General features: G+C 40.6%; 1 protein-coding gene across 8 annotated transcripts in view; it reads left to right on the top strand.

Annotated features, from left to right (window-relative positions):
• The first annotated feature begins 1,944 nt into the window (after positions 1-1,944).
• The window catches only part of CRAMP1 (cramped chromatin regulator homolog 1), a 51,796-nt gene continuing 36,764 nt past the window's right edge, over positions 1,945-16,976 (top strand). Inside the window, exons 1-4 of one of the 8 annotated variants that reach the window (XM_026071596.1) lie at positions 1,945-2,223; positions 4,210-4,281; positions 4,729-5,084; positions 15,026-15,219. In XM_026071596.1, the coding sequence (XP_025927381.1) occupies positions 4,232-4,281; positions 4,729-5,084; positions 15,026-15,219 (600 nt within the window). In that variant the 5' untranslated portion in view covers positions 1,945-2,223; positions 4,210-4,231. The other 7 variants (XM_026071597.1, XM_026071601.1, XM_026071603.1 and 4 more) reach the window with 7 other exon arrangements.

Here is a 16,976-nt window from a genome sequence, read left to right as displayed (position 1 = left end):
ACACAGCACCAGCTGTAAGTTTCACAGGAATCATTTTGCCAGCAGTTATCAAGAAATCACTACATATAAATATCAGGCAGTAGCTGCTGGAAAAATTGCCTAAAGGTTTAGTTAGCAAGTGAAATTCAAGCCCATTGACATAATTCTGTACCTTACTGAATAAAACTTCCTAATCCTTGGAGATGGTTTCAAAAAAAAAAAAAAAGAGAAACATCCCATTTTAGAGCACCTACACAAGTGCAAACTTTGCAAAGGAAGTCTGGAAGTTTTAAATACACTAGGCATTCCTGAGAGATTCCACACTTCTTATTCCACGTATGTTACCTGTAGCGCTAAGACCACTAAAAAATTAGAAGCCTCCTTTTAGCTAGAGTATTTAATTAATAGGCAGCATACCATCAAATAAGCAATGGAGAAGAAAGCTCTTCTGCAGCCCCCCTGTGCCCAAGGCTCTGCTTGGTCAGGAGCCCTCTGAGCTCAGAACATTCTGGAAACCCAGGCCCACCATTTCCCAAGGACCCCAGCTGATGAGCAGCCCCCAGTGCTCAGCTAAGCTCCCAGCATTCACCGTGTCTTAAAAACTCTGGAAAAATAACAGGAGGTCAGCAAGAATTAGCAGTTTCCTTAGTCTACAGCAGAGTCATTAACTCCAAGCTCTGAAGAGACGCATTACACCAGTGCTTGTGCACTGGGCAGTCAATCCCGCAGCTCCATCCCAGCAAAGCAGGTCTCCTCTTCACCCAGCAAGACTAAGCAGCTTTTCAGATGCAACAACCCAAGTATTTTATTCTAGCTTAAACCTAGGGCCTGGCCCCATGTAAGCATGGGGAGTTACAGGGAGAGAGCTGCCCCCCAACTCACTCAGCAGAGCAGGCCCAACACTGTCACTCACCCTCTCGCAGGCACAAAGAGGCAACACGAGCCGGCAGAGCCAGCTGCCGCACTACACTGCTGTCTACTGGGTAACATTTCAGGGTGACCTAGCCCCACCATACTGCAAGCTGCTTTGAGAGGAACAGGTCACATCTGTGCCAGCAGGAAGTCCAACAGCACTAACAAGCAGGTGCCAGCAGGAAGCTCCGTGGCTGAAGGCCTTTGTGCAACAAACACAGGCAAGTCCTGCACTGCTTTTACCCTCTGGCTTAAAACCAGAGCAACGAGAAGCTACAGGGGACCCCAGCAGAGCAGTAAAGCAAACGAAGCAAAGCAGCAGTTACGCAAAGCCGCAGCGCATTGCACAGCTGCAAGGGCAGGAGCAAGGCGCGCTTCCCGAGGCGGCCGCCCCGCTCCCCAACAGGGAGCTGCTGTCACCGACTCGGACCTTTCACCGGACCTGCCAGCCCGCCACCACCGCTGCCTTCCGCTCAGGCGCCACCCACTAACAAACAAAAGCCCCCGACGGACAATAAATAGAATGTCGCATGCAAATGATCACCTATCTGACCAATGAAGGTCTGGATTATGGCCAAGAGCCCCGCCTATGCGGTCCTCCATTGGTTTTTTCTTTTAGCCAATCAGCAGCTAGCTCTTGAGGTTCGTCTCGCCCCCTGAGGAATACAGGCCACCTCCTCTTCCTTTGCGTCAAGCTGTCGTCACCCACCTCGCGCCGCTCTTTGATTGGCCAGCGCTAGGGTCGCGGCCCCGCCTCCGGCCTGGCGCCCGCTTGCCGCCAGCCAATAGGGCGGTTTGTTTGGGGTGCCGAGGAGGGGAGTGTCGCGCGCGCTCAGCTGGGCCCGCGCCGCCGCGCTCCGCCCCGCTCCCCCGCCAGGCGCAGGGTGACTAGGAAGCGGAACAGCCGCGGCCGGGACCCCGATCCGCGGCCCGTCTGGGGCCGAGCGCGGGGCCCAAGGGGGCGGCGGGGGCAGCGCGGCCGAGCCTCGGGCGCGGAGGGGCCGCGGCTCCGGCCGGGGGCGTTGAGGCCCAACGGGGACCCGTCGGTTGCTGGGGCCGGGGGGGCAGGGGCCGCGGCCGCGGTCGCGGGGGAGCCTGGGGAAGAGTTCGCCTCCCCGGTGGGGAGCGGGGCTGCCGCCGCCAGCAAAGCTGGGAGGGCCGCTGGAGGCCGCTGGGGCCGGGCTGCTCTCGGGGTGCATCGGCATCCTCCCGAGCTGGCGGGTTTGGGGTGCAACCTGGGCGTGCCTGGGGCCGCGGGTGCCCGAAGATCCGAAGCAGCCACCACCGGGAGAGCTGGAGCGCGGAGGCTGCAAGGCGGCATTGATGCGGCAGGTAAAAGCCCAGGCGGGGGATGGCGTCTCTTTGAGGGCGGGCTGTGGCGTGGGGCGGAGGGGGCCAGCGGCGCGGAGGAGCGGCGCTTCGCCCCCCGTGGGGCGCGCGTGGCGGGGCCGGCTCGGCCCTCCGGCAGCTGCGGTCCCAGCTCTCGTGTCGAGCCGTCGATCAGCGGGATAACGCAACACCTGGGTCTCTGGGGAGTTTGAAGGCATGGAAAGCGTGTCCTCCGAGAGGCGTGGGGGGGTTCTAAGAGGCAGAGTGAAAGGACGCCCACGAAGTATGAAGATCTGGAGGACGAAAGCGATAAAGTGGGCAAGATTCTCCTTTTGAAAGAAGAGAGCAGGTGTCAGGGGAAAGAGGAAGAAGAAAGCATCTGAGACGGATAAACTGGGTGCAGAGCACTGCTGGAGGGGTTAGTCAGGACATGGTAAGGAGCCAGCTGTTGGGAAGTGGGGTAGACAGTGGGATTTGCTACCCTAGCCTTGTAACTGCCACGAAGACATGCTCTTTTGGGCTAGAGGTCTTTTTATTCTGTTACTAGGGTTGCTGGGAATACCAGTAGATGCATCATTTAATTTGTAGTAATAAAACTAAAATTGAAATCAAGGAGGTTTAAGCTCTCCTTAACTGAAGCTTTTGAGCACAAATTGTCAGAGAATTTAAAGATTTCTGTCTTTAGAACAACTGAAAATGTTGTGTTTTTAGGTGTGTGGGGGACCCTTTTGTATTTGTACTTAGTGATCTGTCAGGTAATAGTTAACCCAGTTTTAATATGAATTGAGATCTACAGTTCAAACCAGTTTGTTAGGCTATTTGCAAAGAATGGAACGTGCCCTATTGGTAGATTCAGTGGTTTAGCTGAAAATCATTAGATTTTAATAATATTTTATATTAGAATTTTAATAATAGAAATATAAGTCATCAATAATAATTGCACAAAATTACATACCATGTAATGCTGATGCGTCTGGTTTATTTTAAAACACATTGTTTTGGTGTCTGTCTTATCCATAGTAATTCCGTCGCTTTAGTTGTGATATTGAGAATTTCCTTCTCTTGTTGGTATTTATCTTTTCCCTTAATTAAAGTTGGACTGTGGCTTCTGCTGTGGTGATAAGGCATTGCAACCGATTCTTCTTTCTGTTTTGCTGTAGCAGGGTTTCTTGGAAGTTGGCTTCTTTGAGGTGTGGTGTCAGTAATATTTTTATACTCTTAAAAAAAGGAGTTGTTATTGGGCTTTAGCAGATGATATGATTTAATGCTTTAAGTTTTTTTGTCTGTGTCTGGTATTTTGTTCTGAGTATTAAAAAAATTTAGTATATTGAGCAGATTTGTGAACCCAAGTTAGAGGCAGAGTGAGTGGTCATCCCAGCAGCAGGTCCAAATGTCAAACTTGGAATTTAAGGTGTTTTGTGATGCACTTCAGAAAGTCCATAAGTAGCCTTCTAGCAAATAATGCTTTAAAACTTTTTGCACTTGGCCAAGTGGCTCTTGGAGTTGCACACTCTGCATTGAGGTGAGGGGGGGAAAAGCTGCTGCAAATGTCTGTGGAGTTTGTGGGCTTTAAAATAAAAAAAAGGGGGGGGATGCATTAATTTTAAAGAATGCTGGAAGTTGCTGACGTAGCAAGCAAGAAGTTCGTGGCTTTGGAAAGCCAAATCATCTCCTGGTGTTCGTCGGTTTTTAAACGCAGACGTTGACAGGCGATCAGCCTCCAACGCGATGCTTCTTTGCAAAGGCGGCGAAGCTTTTGGGGCGCCTTGTGCACTTGCTGGTCGGGCACCTTCCCGGGGAGCGGAGTTGCCGTTTGGGGAGAAGCCGAAAGGTGCCGGGCCGTTTGGAGGGGGTGGGGGTGGAGGGGGGGGAGTTGGAAATCTTTGTAGCCTTGGCCAGTCCCAGCCCCAGAGAGAGACACACACACAGAGAGAGGAGGAGAAGCTGCTGCTGCTGCTGCATCTAGGAATATGAATTTCCCCCCCTCAGCAGGTCGGATCACCTCGGCTCCATGGTGAGGAGAAAGAAGAGCCCCCCTGGGCCTGAGGAGCAGCACAATGGGTAGGATGGGGTGGGGGCGAGGCACTTTGCGGGGCCCCGGCCCCGCTCCGCGCTGCCCTGCTCCGCCGGGGCTTTGGTGGCTGGTTTTTCTCTCTGTGTGTCTGTCGAGCGCTTCCAAACGCCTGAGTTTGGCTTGGCAATTTCTCTCCCAAAGGCGCCCCTAATTGCTCCAGGAAGGTGCCAGAGGGCTGCCGGGGGAGCCTGGCTCCCTTTTAGGCTGGTTTGGGGGGTTTCCTGTGGGGCTTTCCCCCTCCCACCTCTCGGCACAGGTTGTTGGGTCGGGACAGCAAACGAAAGGGGATTTAGTAACAAACAACGGCGGCCATGTTGAGAGGAATTTCTGCAGCTAAACTTCTCCCCTCTCAGCCCAGGGATTTTTCTCCCTGTCTGGGGGGGTCCGTGGCTTGACTTTGTGTCCCCTTCTTTTCTTTCTCTCCTCCCCAACAGGATGACAGTGAAACTGGGAGAGAGCAGCGGGGAGGAAGGGGTGAAAAAGCTGGGCAAGAGAGCAGGAGGAGATGAGGAGTCCCTGGAAGAAGAAGGGGCAGGAGGAGGAGGAGAGGCAGCTCCAGGCAGCAGCAGCACAAAGAAAGAAGAGAAGATTATTAACAACAACACTAACAACAACCCCTCGTCGAACCCCAATTTATCGCAGGCCCCTTCCTCCCTCCAGCCGTCCCACAGCCAGGACCAGCATCATTTTCTCAGGTCCAGTGTCAGACCTCAGAGCAAGAGGTTAAAGAAGGATTCTCAGGCATCCTCTTCAGTTGGCAACAGCAGCAGCACTACTGCAAAAGGCAAAGGTACTGTATTTTGTCACCCTTCGGACACACAGGCTCGGGGGGTAATGGGGGGAGTCACCTGTATTTTTAGGGGTTGTCATTCTTGTTCTGTAGATGCCATCTTTTGTTTGCTGTTTGGGAAGGTGTTTTGGGGCTTGTTTCTCGCAGTAGCTGAAATCTTCTTTGTGTCCCAAGGCTTCAGCTTCTCTGCTGCCCACTCTCATGTTTATACTTGCAGAAATGGGGTTTGGGGATGTATATGGGCAGGGGGGGAATCTCCCTTCGTTACTGAAGGGAACCTTTAATTCCTGCGTTCCATCTATCTTGAGTTTTAGGAAATTTCTGTGTTTTGGTTAGGAAATTAGACTCTAGCAAGCTGTGTAATCAGGTGGCTGCACTCAGAATTCTATCACTGGGTAATAACAAAATATTTGTTGAGTACTAGTTAAAAAAAAAAAACTTAAAAAACTGATCTTCCCCTCATTTATTTCTGTGACCATTTTAGCAAAAGAACTGTTTTGGAAACAGCTGTGAAGTGCCCATATTGAAATATTTGTTGTCTAAGGTTTTATGAGTCCCCAGTACTACATCAGTGTTTCAGAAGAGTTAGGGCTTTTACATGTAATTTGAGATTTTTGAATTAAGGTTGTTATATATACATATATATGTGTATATATGCACCTACATACATATACATGTATAATTTTTTTTTTTTTAACTTTAGCATTGTAGATAAGAATTTGATTTTTCAAGGCTGTTCCTTTCTTCAGTAGCTAGAAGGCAGCAAGGATAGCTGACTGTCTTGGTACTATTGTGTGTGCTCTGCAGTTACTGGTTGACACCTGGCACGGTAGTTGAGCTGTGCTTGAATCTAGTTTTGGATCCCTTGTGCAAAAATACTGAAGCATTATTTTGTATTAAATTTTGAGGAAAACAAAACTTTTAGATTTTTCAACACTTATAAGAGCAAACTTTGCTATTTCCTGTCAGAAACTAAATAAAACTCCACATTGTATCAATGTATACTGGAGATTACCTCACTTCTCTCCATTACAGTGATCTGCACATGCTGGACATTAGGTAAACTTTATTAAGAATTGTAGTTGCTTAGTGTTACAGTCAGAAGGCAGTCCTTTGAAACTGAGATATTTTAGATATTGCCATATAATCAAAAAATTCTTGAAATACATTTTTTGACAGATAGTTTCTGTAATTGACTAAAATATTTTTACTGCCTTAGTAAATCCTGTTTATTCTCTTAAACTTTTTGTTTTAAGTGAAAATCTTCTATGTGTAATGTTGAAAGGTAGAACTGAAAGGTCTATATAATTTTCTCCCAGTTGCATTAAACCAAATAAACAGATGAAATACCCAGGAGTATTTAGCTGCAGATAATGATTTCAAGAATTGTAAATAGTATTAAATGTGAGGAGAGGTTTCTTTGGAATACATGTGATCCATGATTGACATGTAGAATATATGCGTTTGAAAATATTCCATTGCTTTGAAAGTGTGTACACATGTGAACAAATACATGTTGGTATCTTTGTGCATGTGTGTATTCATGTTTGCATATTTGTAAGTAAACATGTATTTCCAATTTTAGAGCAGCAGATTAGTTTTAATGAGGTGTATTGATACTAAATTGAAAAGTAAATTTCATTTATTTTGTAGTTCAGTTTCAGAAATAATCAAAATAAAATTGTATACAGAACAGAATTTATTATTTCAGTAGTCAGTCATAGATAAATAGTGTGTAAAATCTCTGTACCTGACTATGTTGTCTGGTTTGGGGAAAATTCTTAAATCATTGAGAATGACAGTGAGTGGTAGAATTATGATTATACTTTCACTTTTTGAATTGTAAGACCAGCCACAACTCTGCCTGGCTAGTTTTGAAGTGAATGTGTCGGAGCCAATTTCTCTGACATGGTGGAGACTGTAACTCTCAGTTCTTGGAGAACAGAGCCATGGAGTAGGATCCATTCTATTTGGAGTTCTTTTACACTCAGATATACATACTGAGACATTTTCCAGACTTGTTTGAATTCTCCCTTAGAAATGTCTTGTGATTACAGTTCTTGGGAACTTGCATTCCAAGGGAAGTATCACACAGAGTTGGCTTCCAATAAGGAGCTAATTGAATGATGAAGGTTACTAATGAAGGTGGGACTAAACTCATTGTACTCACTTTCCCGCTAACTTTCCAGCTCACCCCTGTAAGTATGAAAATAATAAAAAGCTCAATTGCATTTACAGTCTTTTGGATCAGCTCTGAAAATGCAGGGCTTTTCCATTTTGCATGTCACAGTTAAGGTGATAACTGCAAAGGTAATGTTAACGTTGGCCAACAGGAGTGTCTAGACCATGCTTATACTTGGTCCGTACCAGAAACTTGTTAGTGTGATGATCTTTCAATAATGCTATGTAAACCTTAAAATATTCTTGAAGAAATAGTCCTGCTTTGAGGATCTGCATATTCTAAAGTGAAATCTCATTGGAAAGAGGATCAGGATGGATATTATTAAAGAGTATGATTATATAACTTAATTTTTTTCAAATTGTAGTCACTCAACAAGCATTGGTTGGTCCTAATTATGTCTTTGAAAGAGATTTGGAAACAGTCTTTTTTTCTGTCTATTACAGATTTCTTTATTTTTGTCATTGGTGCTTTTAGGGCACTTCATTGTAGCAAACAAATTATTGATAAAGTAAACTTCACTGTAAATGGTAGGAAGAGTTGGGCCACTCAGCAGCTGTTAACTTTTTTCCTTTACCTTACTATATATAGTTCATGGAAGACTTTGAATAATAATTCTCAAATTCTGCCTAGCAGAATGAATATACATGTTCTTAATTTTCAGATTACCATGAAGCTATCTTTATTTGGATTTTCGGATTCTGGCTCTTCCCTTTTGTGCGCTCAGTTACGTTTTGAGTTTAGGGCAAAAATGATGTAAAAAATCAGCACAGTAAGATAATGTGTGAAAACTATTTCCCTTCCAAAATCTTGTCTGTTTGAATTGGTGAAAGGTTTATTTAATTTGCTGCACAAATACCTAAATCTATGCATATATTTAAGAATACCTAGTATCATATTTTCAAGTATTTATCATCTTTTTATCATATTTCCAAATTTGTATTCTATACCTCAAATAATGCACAGCTTTTGAAGTACCAATACTGAACGTAAGTCTTACAGTAACTTGCACAAAATCAAAGGAGAAACCTGAAGGAATAGCAGGGTGGAGGCAGTTAAGTATTAGAGTTCAAAAGCATGAAGTTTTCTTGAGAGGGAGGAAGCAGACCAAGATAGAGGGAGGTTGCTGAAGAAGAGGGACTTCTGAGAGTTTACTTCTCATATACAAATATGCTACACCATTGCTCAGCACAGGTTTTTCAGGTGTGTTTGGGGGCTTTTTTCCATGAAAAAATGAGCGAGGGGAGTATGTATGTGTTACGTTCTGACCATAATGATAAAACAAAATGCAGAGTACTTGCAATTGCGTTCTGTAGATCTAGTCTGAATTAAAGTAGGACATTTTCATTTCCATGTTTTTACCCTTTTTCCAAATGGAGAATGAAGTAAGGAGGAAATAGTAAATCTATCGTGATTAGCTGAAGCTTGAAGCATGTCTTTCATGTCATTGCTTTAGATTTATTCACAAAATGTGCAAAATGGTCCCAAAAAAATATTTGGATTTGTTTTGCAGTAATAAGTAGTTCTTATTCAAGGAAAAAAAAAAGTTACTCAGCTGAAAACATTAATTGAATTAAAATGTTCCATCTTTTGGCGCTCACTAGAAAGCAGACCACAGTTTGTTTCAACCCATTAAAGTTGCATGTCCTGTAGTATGTGAATTAGATTAACTACTGACTCTGTTCTCCTATGAAGAGGACATGTATCCCAAGATATCTGATTGCACTTAAGCTATGAAAATTATTTTATCTCATCTTCCTAAATTTGGATGTTGCAGAATGTATTGTAAACTTGATGTGAAATGTCATTCCTCCAACATTATTTCTCTAGGGAATGAAAGACTGATTACAAACTACTAGCACTGTCCTGTGTCCTAATATTCTCTTTAATTCTGCCCATCTCATTTACAGTTATTATTTCTTCCCTCCCAGCCTGACATGCTTTCATTCATTCTTTGTCCTCCCATTTATCCAGGCTCTCCCTCCCTCCCTTTGAAAATGGCTGGGGACCAGAACTCTGCATTATCTTTCACATCAGGCCCACCACAAGAGGAAGATTTGTTTCTTGTGCCATGTGCAGTAGGTACTGAACTTGGAAAGGTGCTTGTCTGCAAGGCACATGGCTGCACAATCATATGGCTTAGAGGGAACCACACACTTTTTCTGAGCAGTGATACATGTTAGTGTTTTAAAATACTTCACTTAAAGTATTAAGCAGGGTTGCACAGATAGAATTTTAATCACTGCACCTTTAATGTTGACTGGCATAGGATAAATATTAATTAAGTTACAGATTTTGTGTGTGAATACTGAACTGTTTCTTCATTTCTTGTCATAAACATAAAATATTTCCCAGTCTGATCCCTTGTGTCCCATATTCTTTTTCTCCAGTGCTGAACTACTTAAGCAATGTTGTATATCAGAAACACACCCAAATTTTTAGCTGTATGCCTAATATAGCTGCTTCTAATGCATCCTTCTTTTTAAGGAGTTTCTCTGATGGAAGAGCAAGAGAATATTGATTTACTGGAGTTGGGGGAATGACTAAATTTATAGTGCACCATTTTTATTTAAGATGGTACACATTTTACAACTGTATTGGGTTAGCTCAGATGTTGCTGCTTTAATAGTTTCTTCTTCTCAGCTAGAATTCTTGGAGAGGAAAGCAAATCGGATCCAGATTGCACCTTTTTTGGGTTGTCCTTTCACACACCAAATGGCCTCACTAAATTCCCAAAGCCCATGCATTCTAGGGGATCAGCTGATTCATTTCTTCACTGAAGTATGTGGTGTGGTATCTGGCCATTGAAAAGATATATGCCTAAAAAATGGGGTTTATTTGCCAAGTGATCAAGAAGAAAGTTTAGACATTTGTCTTTGATTGCTTTTTCATTAAAATCAAGAAGTAAATGCTCACTGGGTAATGCTCTGCCATGAGAATAGCAGAGTGTGTTTGGAAGCTTTCTGGAAAGTGTAGATCATAGTACCTTACCCAAATCTGTCAGCAATAAATGTTTTGGCATGTATTTCAGAAGACTGCTAGGCACTAATAGAGGTGTGTGAGAATAAAATACTCACATGAAGGTGTGTTCAGGTATGGCCTCCTTAATGGCAGTCTTTACTAAGAAACACTTTTGAAGATGAAATTGTGTAGTTTAACCTTGTTGTTGGCTCCTATAGAATCCGAAAAAAAGAATGAATGTTCCAAAGGAAACTTTCTGACATCTTACAAGTTGGCATTCGCTAGCTGTGCTTTGGAGAGGGAGTTGAGTGTTTTATGCTCTGAATTTGGCCATGCTGTATACAAGGATTGGTGAAAGTATCATGCCTTTTATATGGGTGCTCCCTGATGGATGTTCCACTTCCAGTTGACATTTTGCAAACTAAGCCTGTAGAATGCCAATAAGAGAAATGATCTGCATGTTGAGATAGATGGGTGCAGTGGAGATGAACTGTGTTGAATTGCAGCTCCTGTGTATGTGAAATACTTAAGATATGAAGAGCAAACACTTAAGGTACTACCTTGAGCCTGGAAGGAAAAACTTGTCATGACTGTAGTCATGATGAGACACTGATATTATCAGTGACTCAATTATCTGATATGTGCAGTGTTTCATTGTTTGTCATTTTCATGCCAGATTTTTAAACTTCAGTCTTTAAACCCCTTTATATATTTTTTGCAAGGTTTTATATTTTGCTTAGAACTACAAAGACAGCTTCTTATGATAGTGCAGAAGGGAATGATGAAAGTCTAGTATGAGATGATGCCATTCCTGTCGCATATATCTGAAACTCTAATGCTAGTGGGCATATGGGTAGAGAACACTAGATTAACGGAGTCAGTAAGTTTCTTCTGAAACATTGATACTTTGGTCTATGATTTTGTTAGAAGTTCTAGGCAATTATGAAGTACAGAAACCTGATGTCTTTACAAACTGTGGAGTGAAAACAGAGTGAAAATGCTGAGAACTTAGCTTCCAAACTTGCTGCTTTGTATCTCCTGTGCAGGAACCACTTCTCCATTGCATCCTGGAGTGAAAGGAAGGGATTGTCATAGTTGTAACCATGTGGGGTGTCCAGTCTTGTGATTTGTGCAATGCAGGATCAGTAGACAGAGTGAGAATGACCATCTGGTCTTTGTCTCATCTGCAGTGATCTCCTTTTATAGACGATTTTACTTAGAACAGGCACCTAACCAGATTCTTAGAGTAAGTCCCCTTCCTCTCTCCAGCAATTCTTCAATAACAGTGGTCTGGCTCACCTAAGTGGACGTTTTTGTTTTAATGCATTGCTTAAGTTTTAAATAATCCATTGTTGAGAATTAATGATGATGATTTTCAGTCATTAATGAGATGAGGCAAAGTTGCTCGCTGTTGTGTATATAGCAAGAACTTTATACAATAAGACTGAAACCATGAATTTGTGGGGTGAATCTTAATGATATATAACTACTTTCACTTTTTCTAGTGCCTTTTATCCTCAATTGCTTTATAATACCATGTTTTAGAATAAACAGTACTCCTTCCTGAGATCCAGTATACTCTAGAGTAGATTTTGGTAATCTGCACTGTGCACAATAGTAAATAGGAGAGATTATGCAAAGGGATGATATAGCAAACTCCTTAATTCCTAGAATAATTAAATGACATGTAAGATCTCTACAGAGGTGACAGAACATTAGCTTTTCGAAATCTTGACATGTTAGACTCAAAACAATTGTCTGAATAGTAATTTATTTGTGTTTAAAACAAGAAAGGCTGTGATGAACTTCCAAGGACTACAGTTTGTCATTCAGAGAGTATAGAATAGAATAGAACAGAATATCTAGAGGAATAGAATAGAATATCTAAAGGAACAGAAGAGCGATTTCGAACTATGTATCCTTTGTAGAAATTGAATCAGTGGAGCCCCTAGCATGTCCTGAGGAGAGGAGCCTCGATAGAATTATTCTGTTCATTTTGCCTTTTACGTGCAACTTAGAAGAAATCTACTGAACTTGAATTTTTTTAGAAATTGGAGGCTTCATGATATATTTGCTTCTTGCACTTTTTAGTCATGAAAGCTTTACATGTACCATGTATGCTGTATAATCTTTAGAAAATTTGTGATAAAACCTGTACCTGGCAACTGACTTTAGGTCTATACTTCTACATACACAGATGATTTTTTTTTTTTAATCGATAGTTCCTCCAAATGTGTTCTCAGAAAGTTAGAGGTGTGTGATCAGAAGAATAATTCTTTGGTATACAGTTCTATAACCATCTTGCTATAAACAAAGTATTTCACATTGGGAGCCGGTAGCAGCAAGAGAGATGGTAGATTGAGACTGAAGACTGGTATATTTGAATTCCCCTTTCTTGGTGTTCAGCGATTTTAAACATTAAGATGTGTATTTCTAGGGTTAGTTTTTTATCATATGCAAATTCCGATATTCTGATCACATGTGTTCACTTGCAGAATAAATAAGTGATTCTGGGTCTTAAAAATGCTTTTTTTCTTCTCAGCCAGCTATTCAACTTCCTTAACCTTTTCTAATGATTTAGTTCTTTTAAGGACTTACCTTCACAGTTTCTGAGTTAAAATTGCTTAGCTTTCAGACACTTTATAAATGGCCAGTGAAGGCTCCGGAAATGGATAAGTTGTTTGTTTGAAAAGTTGTTCTTAGTTGAATTTTTTTTGCTTCTAGTTACTTGACTCTTTTTCATCCATCCTTCTTTGCATGTGTTTCCCTGTGGTGACAACAATTTTCTTTGAAAGGATCAAATAGCAATTCCTGGAAATAAAAGAAACATTAACCTTAAAACTGTCACTATATCATATTTCATACCAAGTAAATATTTATTGCACACCAAAAAAAAAATGGAAATTTGTATGTCTTACAAACTCTCTTCTAGATTTTGTTTCAAATGTTTTTTGTTACTTGAACAAACAGCTTTTTCAGGATTTGGAACACTATGATTTTATCATCCCAAGGAACCACTTTCAAAATCACAACTGAGTAGTTAGGGTTAAGAGTTACATGCAAGTCTTAAATCTCTAAAGCATAGTAAGCCCTTAGCAGTTGGTTTTTCTGATACTCTTCTTTGGTAATATTAGGATTGGTTCTGGATATCCCAAGTCTTGATTGAAGAATAATTTGGGGGGGCTGGGGGTTTTTTTGTTTGTTTTTTTAACACTGACTTTGTCAGGTAAACAAACTGCTTCAAATAATTGAATTTTAAAAGGTAACTGACCATTTTAAACCTAAGCATAAAAAAAGAGAACTGCGTTGATGTACATAAGTCTGGGAAGCTGGCTGAGATTACTGTATTTCACAGGCTGGATTTGTAAGTAAGTAAGCTAAGGCAAACCAGTTTGTCATAAAATAAAGAACAGGTCTTGCAAAATTGCAAAATAGCACAAAAAGGCCAGTAACTGGACAATTGGTAATGGTAATAAGGATGTTTTATAATTAAAAATGTTTAATATTAAAAAATGTTTATTTTATAAAATACAATCCTGCCTTGATAAGAGCAGTCAAATCTTAAATAATACGTAATAGCGAAATTGAAGAGAATGTATTTTGGAAATATAAGTTACTGAGCATAGTTACTTTTTCATGGAAAAACAAAGTGCATTTTTTGTGGGATCTCTCAGATTTCTGCGTTAACCTTCTGATAATCTTTTATGATTTCAAAGCTATCATGATGTTTGGTTTGATATTTTTCTTCTGAATAAGTCACAGATTTACACTTTGATAATGTTTTTATGACTAAAATGTCTTCAAAAGAGTAATGGTTTGTTCTGAAGTAAGTGGTGAAAAATGGAATCTTACTGCATTATACGTAGCTTTCTGCCTTTATTTTATTTCCTGCAGTTTTTTCTCCCCATTCTTCCATCTTCTTCAGTACTTCTTAATCTTCCTTCTCCCCTGCTTTCAAAACCAGCAAATTCTCTTAGTTCCATCAGGCTTTATTATCCAAATTCTGCTATTTCTGAACTTCACATTATTTTTCTGATCCGTGTTCTTTTGGTGGGCTGACAAAGTGACAGAGGTACAGTCAAGGTTATGCTTCTGTGCCTTTTTCCAAAAGCCACACTAGGATGGAAGCGGGGGAAGGAGAAACAGTTGGGACTTGCCATCTTTATGATACCTTGAATTATCCTTGAATGCCTGAATGTTAGAGATGTTGTTTTTTATCTTGAGGGTAGGATTTTTGAGAATGCAGATCCACTGAATGATGTGGTGGTGTAAAGTAGACATGCTTATGGCCTGATCTTTGAATCCATTCAATAACACAGATATTAGGGAGCCCATAGGATCAAGACCAAAGATAAGCATATGAAATGACATATATTTTCTCATGGTTGTTGGTTTGCTTTATTGGTCATATCAGTGTTCAGCATTGTACAGAAATTCCCTTCAGCTGCGAATGGGTAATTGCAGAATGCACAAGTATATAGGTATTGGAGAGTGTGATGTATGTCTTTTAGTGATTTCTGTTGTCTTTTAGAGGTCACTTCAGTAAGTTCCTGCATATCTTTCTTATTCCTGGAAATAGAGAACTGATCCAATGAAACCTTCCCCTCGTTTTTTGCTGATTGAGATTTCATGTCTTTTAAAAAACTTGTTATTTGACTATTGTATTTCAGGTGACATACCTTGAAAAAACATGCTTTAAATGAAGCTGGCAAAGAAGGGGAAAATTCTGAATCCCTCCCTATCTTTATCCATGAATCCTCTTGTTGGTTTAATATTCGCTCTAGTCTTGGTTTTTTTGCAGCAGCAGATAATGGAGGGACTACATCTGGTAGCACACCAGGAATTCCTCCCAGCACTCCTGCTGCAAATTCCAAGTCAGCAGCAAGAAACCTGGGCTCCTCGACTGGAGAGAAGGAGGAAGGGAAGAAGGTCAGACGGCAGTGGGAATCATGGAGCACGGAGGACAAAAATACTTTCTTTGAGGGACTGTATGAGGTATGTGTAAAGAAAAAAGACAGCTTATGTGTCTTCCTTTGGTATCTGGATGTTCCTAAGAAGGTTGATTAAATTGGGATTTGCAGGAGCACCCCCTTATGCATATATTACACGCGCAGATACATATATATATATATCTATGAATATGTGTCTATCCAATTGGCTATAAAACACCTGTGCATCAAAGCCACCTTTCAGAAGTTTCAAGCTTTTTTTTTTCTGAATACCCAGGAAATGCATAAGGGGAGATAGATCTGAATGTCATATCCCCAGCCTCAGATTCTGTTAGCTTTAAGGATGGGTATCATAATAAAAATAGAAATGAAATGGACAAGAATGTACCTCCCTGCCAATGAGCTCTTCAAGGAAATTTAAAAATGCAAAAAATACCTTCTGCAAGAATATCTTGGTTGTCATAATTCAGTAATGAATGTGTTACCATCTAAAGTGAAAATCACTTCTGTAATAATAATAATAATAATGCAGTTTTATTCATAGATGTTTATAGTAGAAGCATAATTGGAAAATTAATGTATATTATTTCAAGTGAGAAAAAAATAGTGCCCCATCTCAACTTTGAAAAAGAATACAATCATGCTGTAATATTATCAAATAAGAAAATAGGTTCCATTTAGTAAGAGTCTCAGATACTGGGTTTAGTCTTTGACCACAAGCAGATTTGAACCAGGTCAGTACTTGGACGGGAGACATGGAAAAATTAGATCATCTTACCTTTTATCTCACATGATATATACAATATTTTCCGGAATGTCCTGTGATTATGATTATTTTAAGAGGACTTCTGTTATAGAAATACATAGTAAAGATGGAAACAAAAGTAATGTCAAGTCCTTCAGTGGTGTGGGGGGTTCTTTAGATGTGTGCGTTTCTCTTTCTTAGTGGTAAGCATGTTTCATGTGTATATTTTGGGAATATACTATATTATACTATACTATAGTCTTTTTTCTTTTCCAATTCCTCTGACTTGCAGCATTATTGGTGGGAATTGTGTAAAATTCAAGTCCCTCCATTGTTCAAAGGAAACATTTATTTTTGATTACTCAGGAAGAAGTTCAAAAATCCACTACAGGATGGATTTGGGGTTCAGTTAGGTTGGTCTCACACTTCTAGTCATTTATTTTCTGTCATTACCTTTCAAAAGAGATTTTCATACTCTGTAATCATATGTAAATCAACTCCAGCCTTTTTTGAATTCTTCAAAAATTTTGTGATAGCAGGAGTTCATTGTTAATGTATGTAAAATTTACCTTTTCCTTTTTTAGTCTCCAAGGATTTTATATATATTAGGTAGTTTTAAAGGGACACCTAGGTGTCCCAGTCCTATTTTTATGCTGAGAATAAGCTTCTACAGTAACTTAAACTGTAACAATGTATTTTCTATAAGAAAGTATTTTTATTGTTTTTTAAAAAAAAACCTTTTCCTTCATTATTTGAAATTCAAATTTTGTACCACTAATAACCTGAACATGAAATTTACTGTAAATAAAATGAACTGTCAAATATAATAGTTTTTTTCATCTTCCGTGGACAGAAATGGAGGTAGAAGGAAGAGGGGAAGGAATGCAGGGGAAATTAAAGAAAGCAAAATGACAGAGTCAGTATTTTCAATTCTGCTACCCAGAGCAGTTATGAGTAACATCGTTTTTAAAAGTCTGCTTGCAACTTTTATTTTTTACTTTGAAAGAGTTCTTTTTAAGAAACTGCAAAGTAATTTCTTTGACATCTATTGTACATTT

The sequence above is a fragment of the Apteryx rowi genome, unplaced genomic scaffold (assembly GCF_003343035.1).
Source record: "Apteryx rowi isolate R43461 unplaced genomic scaffold, aptRow1 scaffold_329, whole genome shotgun sequence".
Classification (NCBI taxonomy): domain Eukaryota; kingdom Metazoa; phylum Chordata; class Aves; order Apterygiformes; family Apterygidae; genus Apteryx; species Apteryx rowi.
This window is presented reverse-complemented; position numbering and strand designations above follow the sequence as displayed.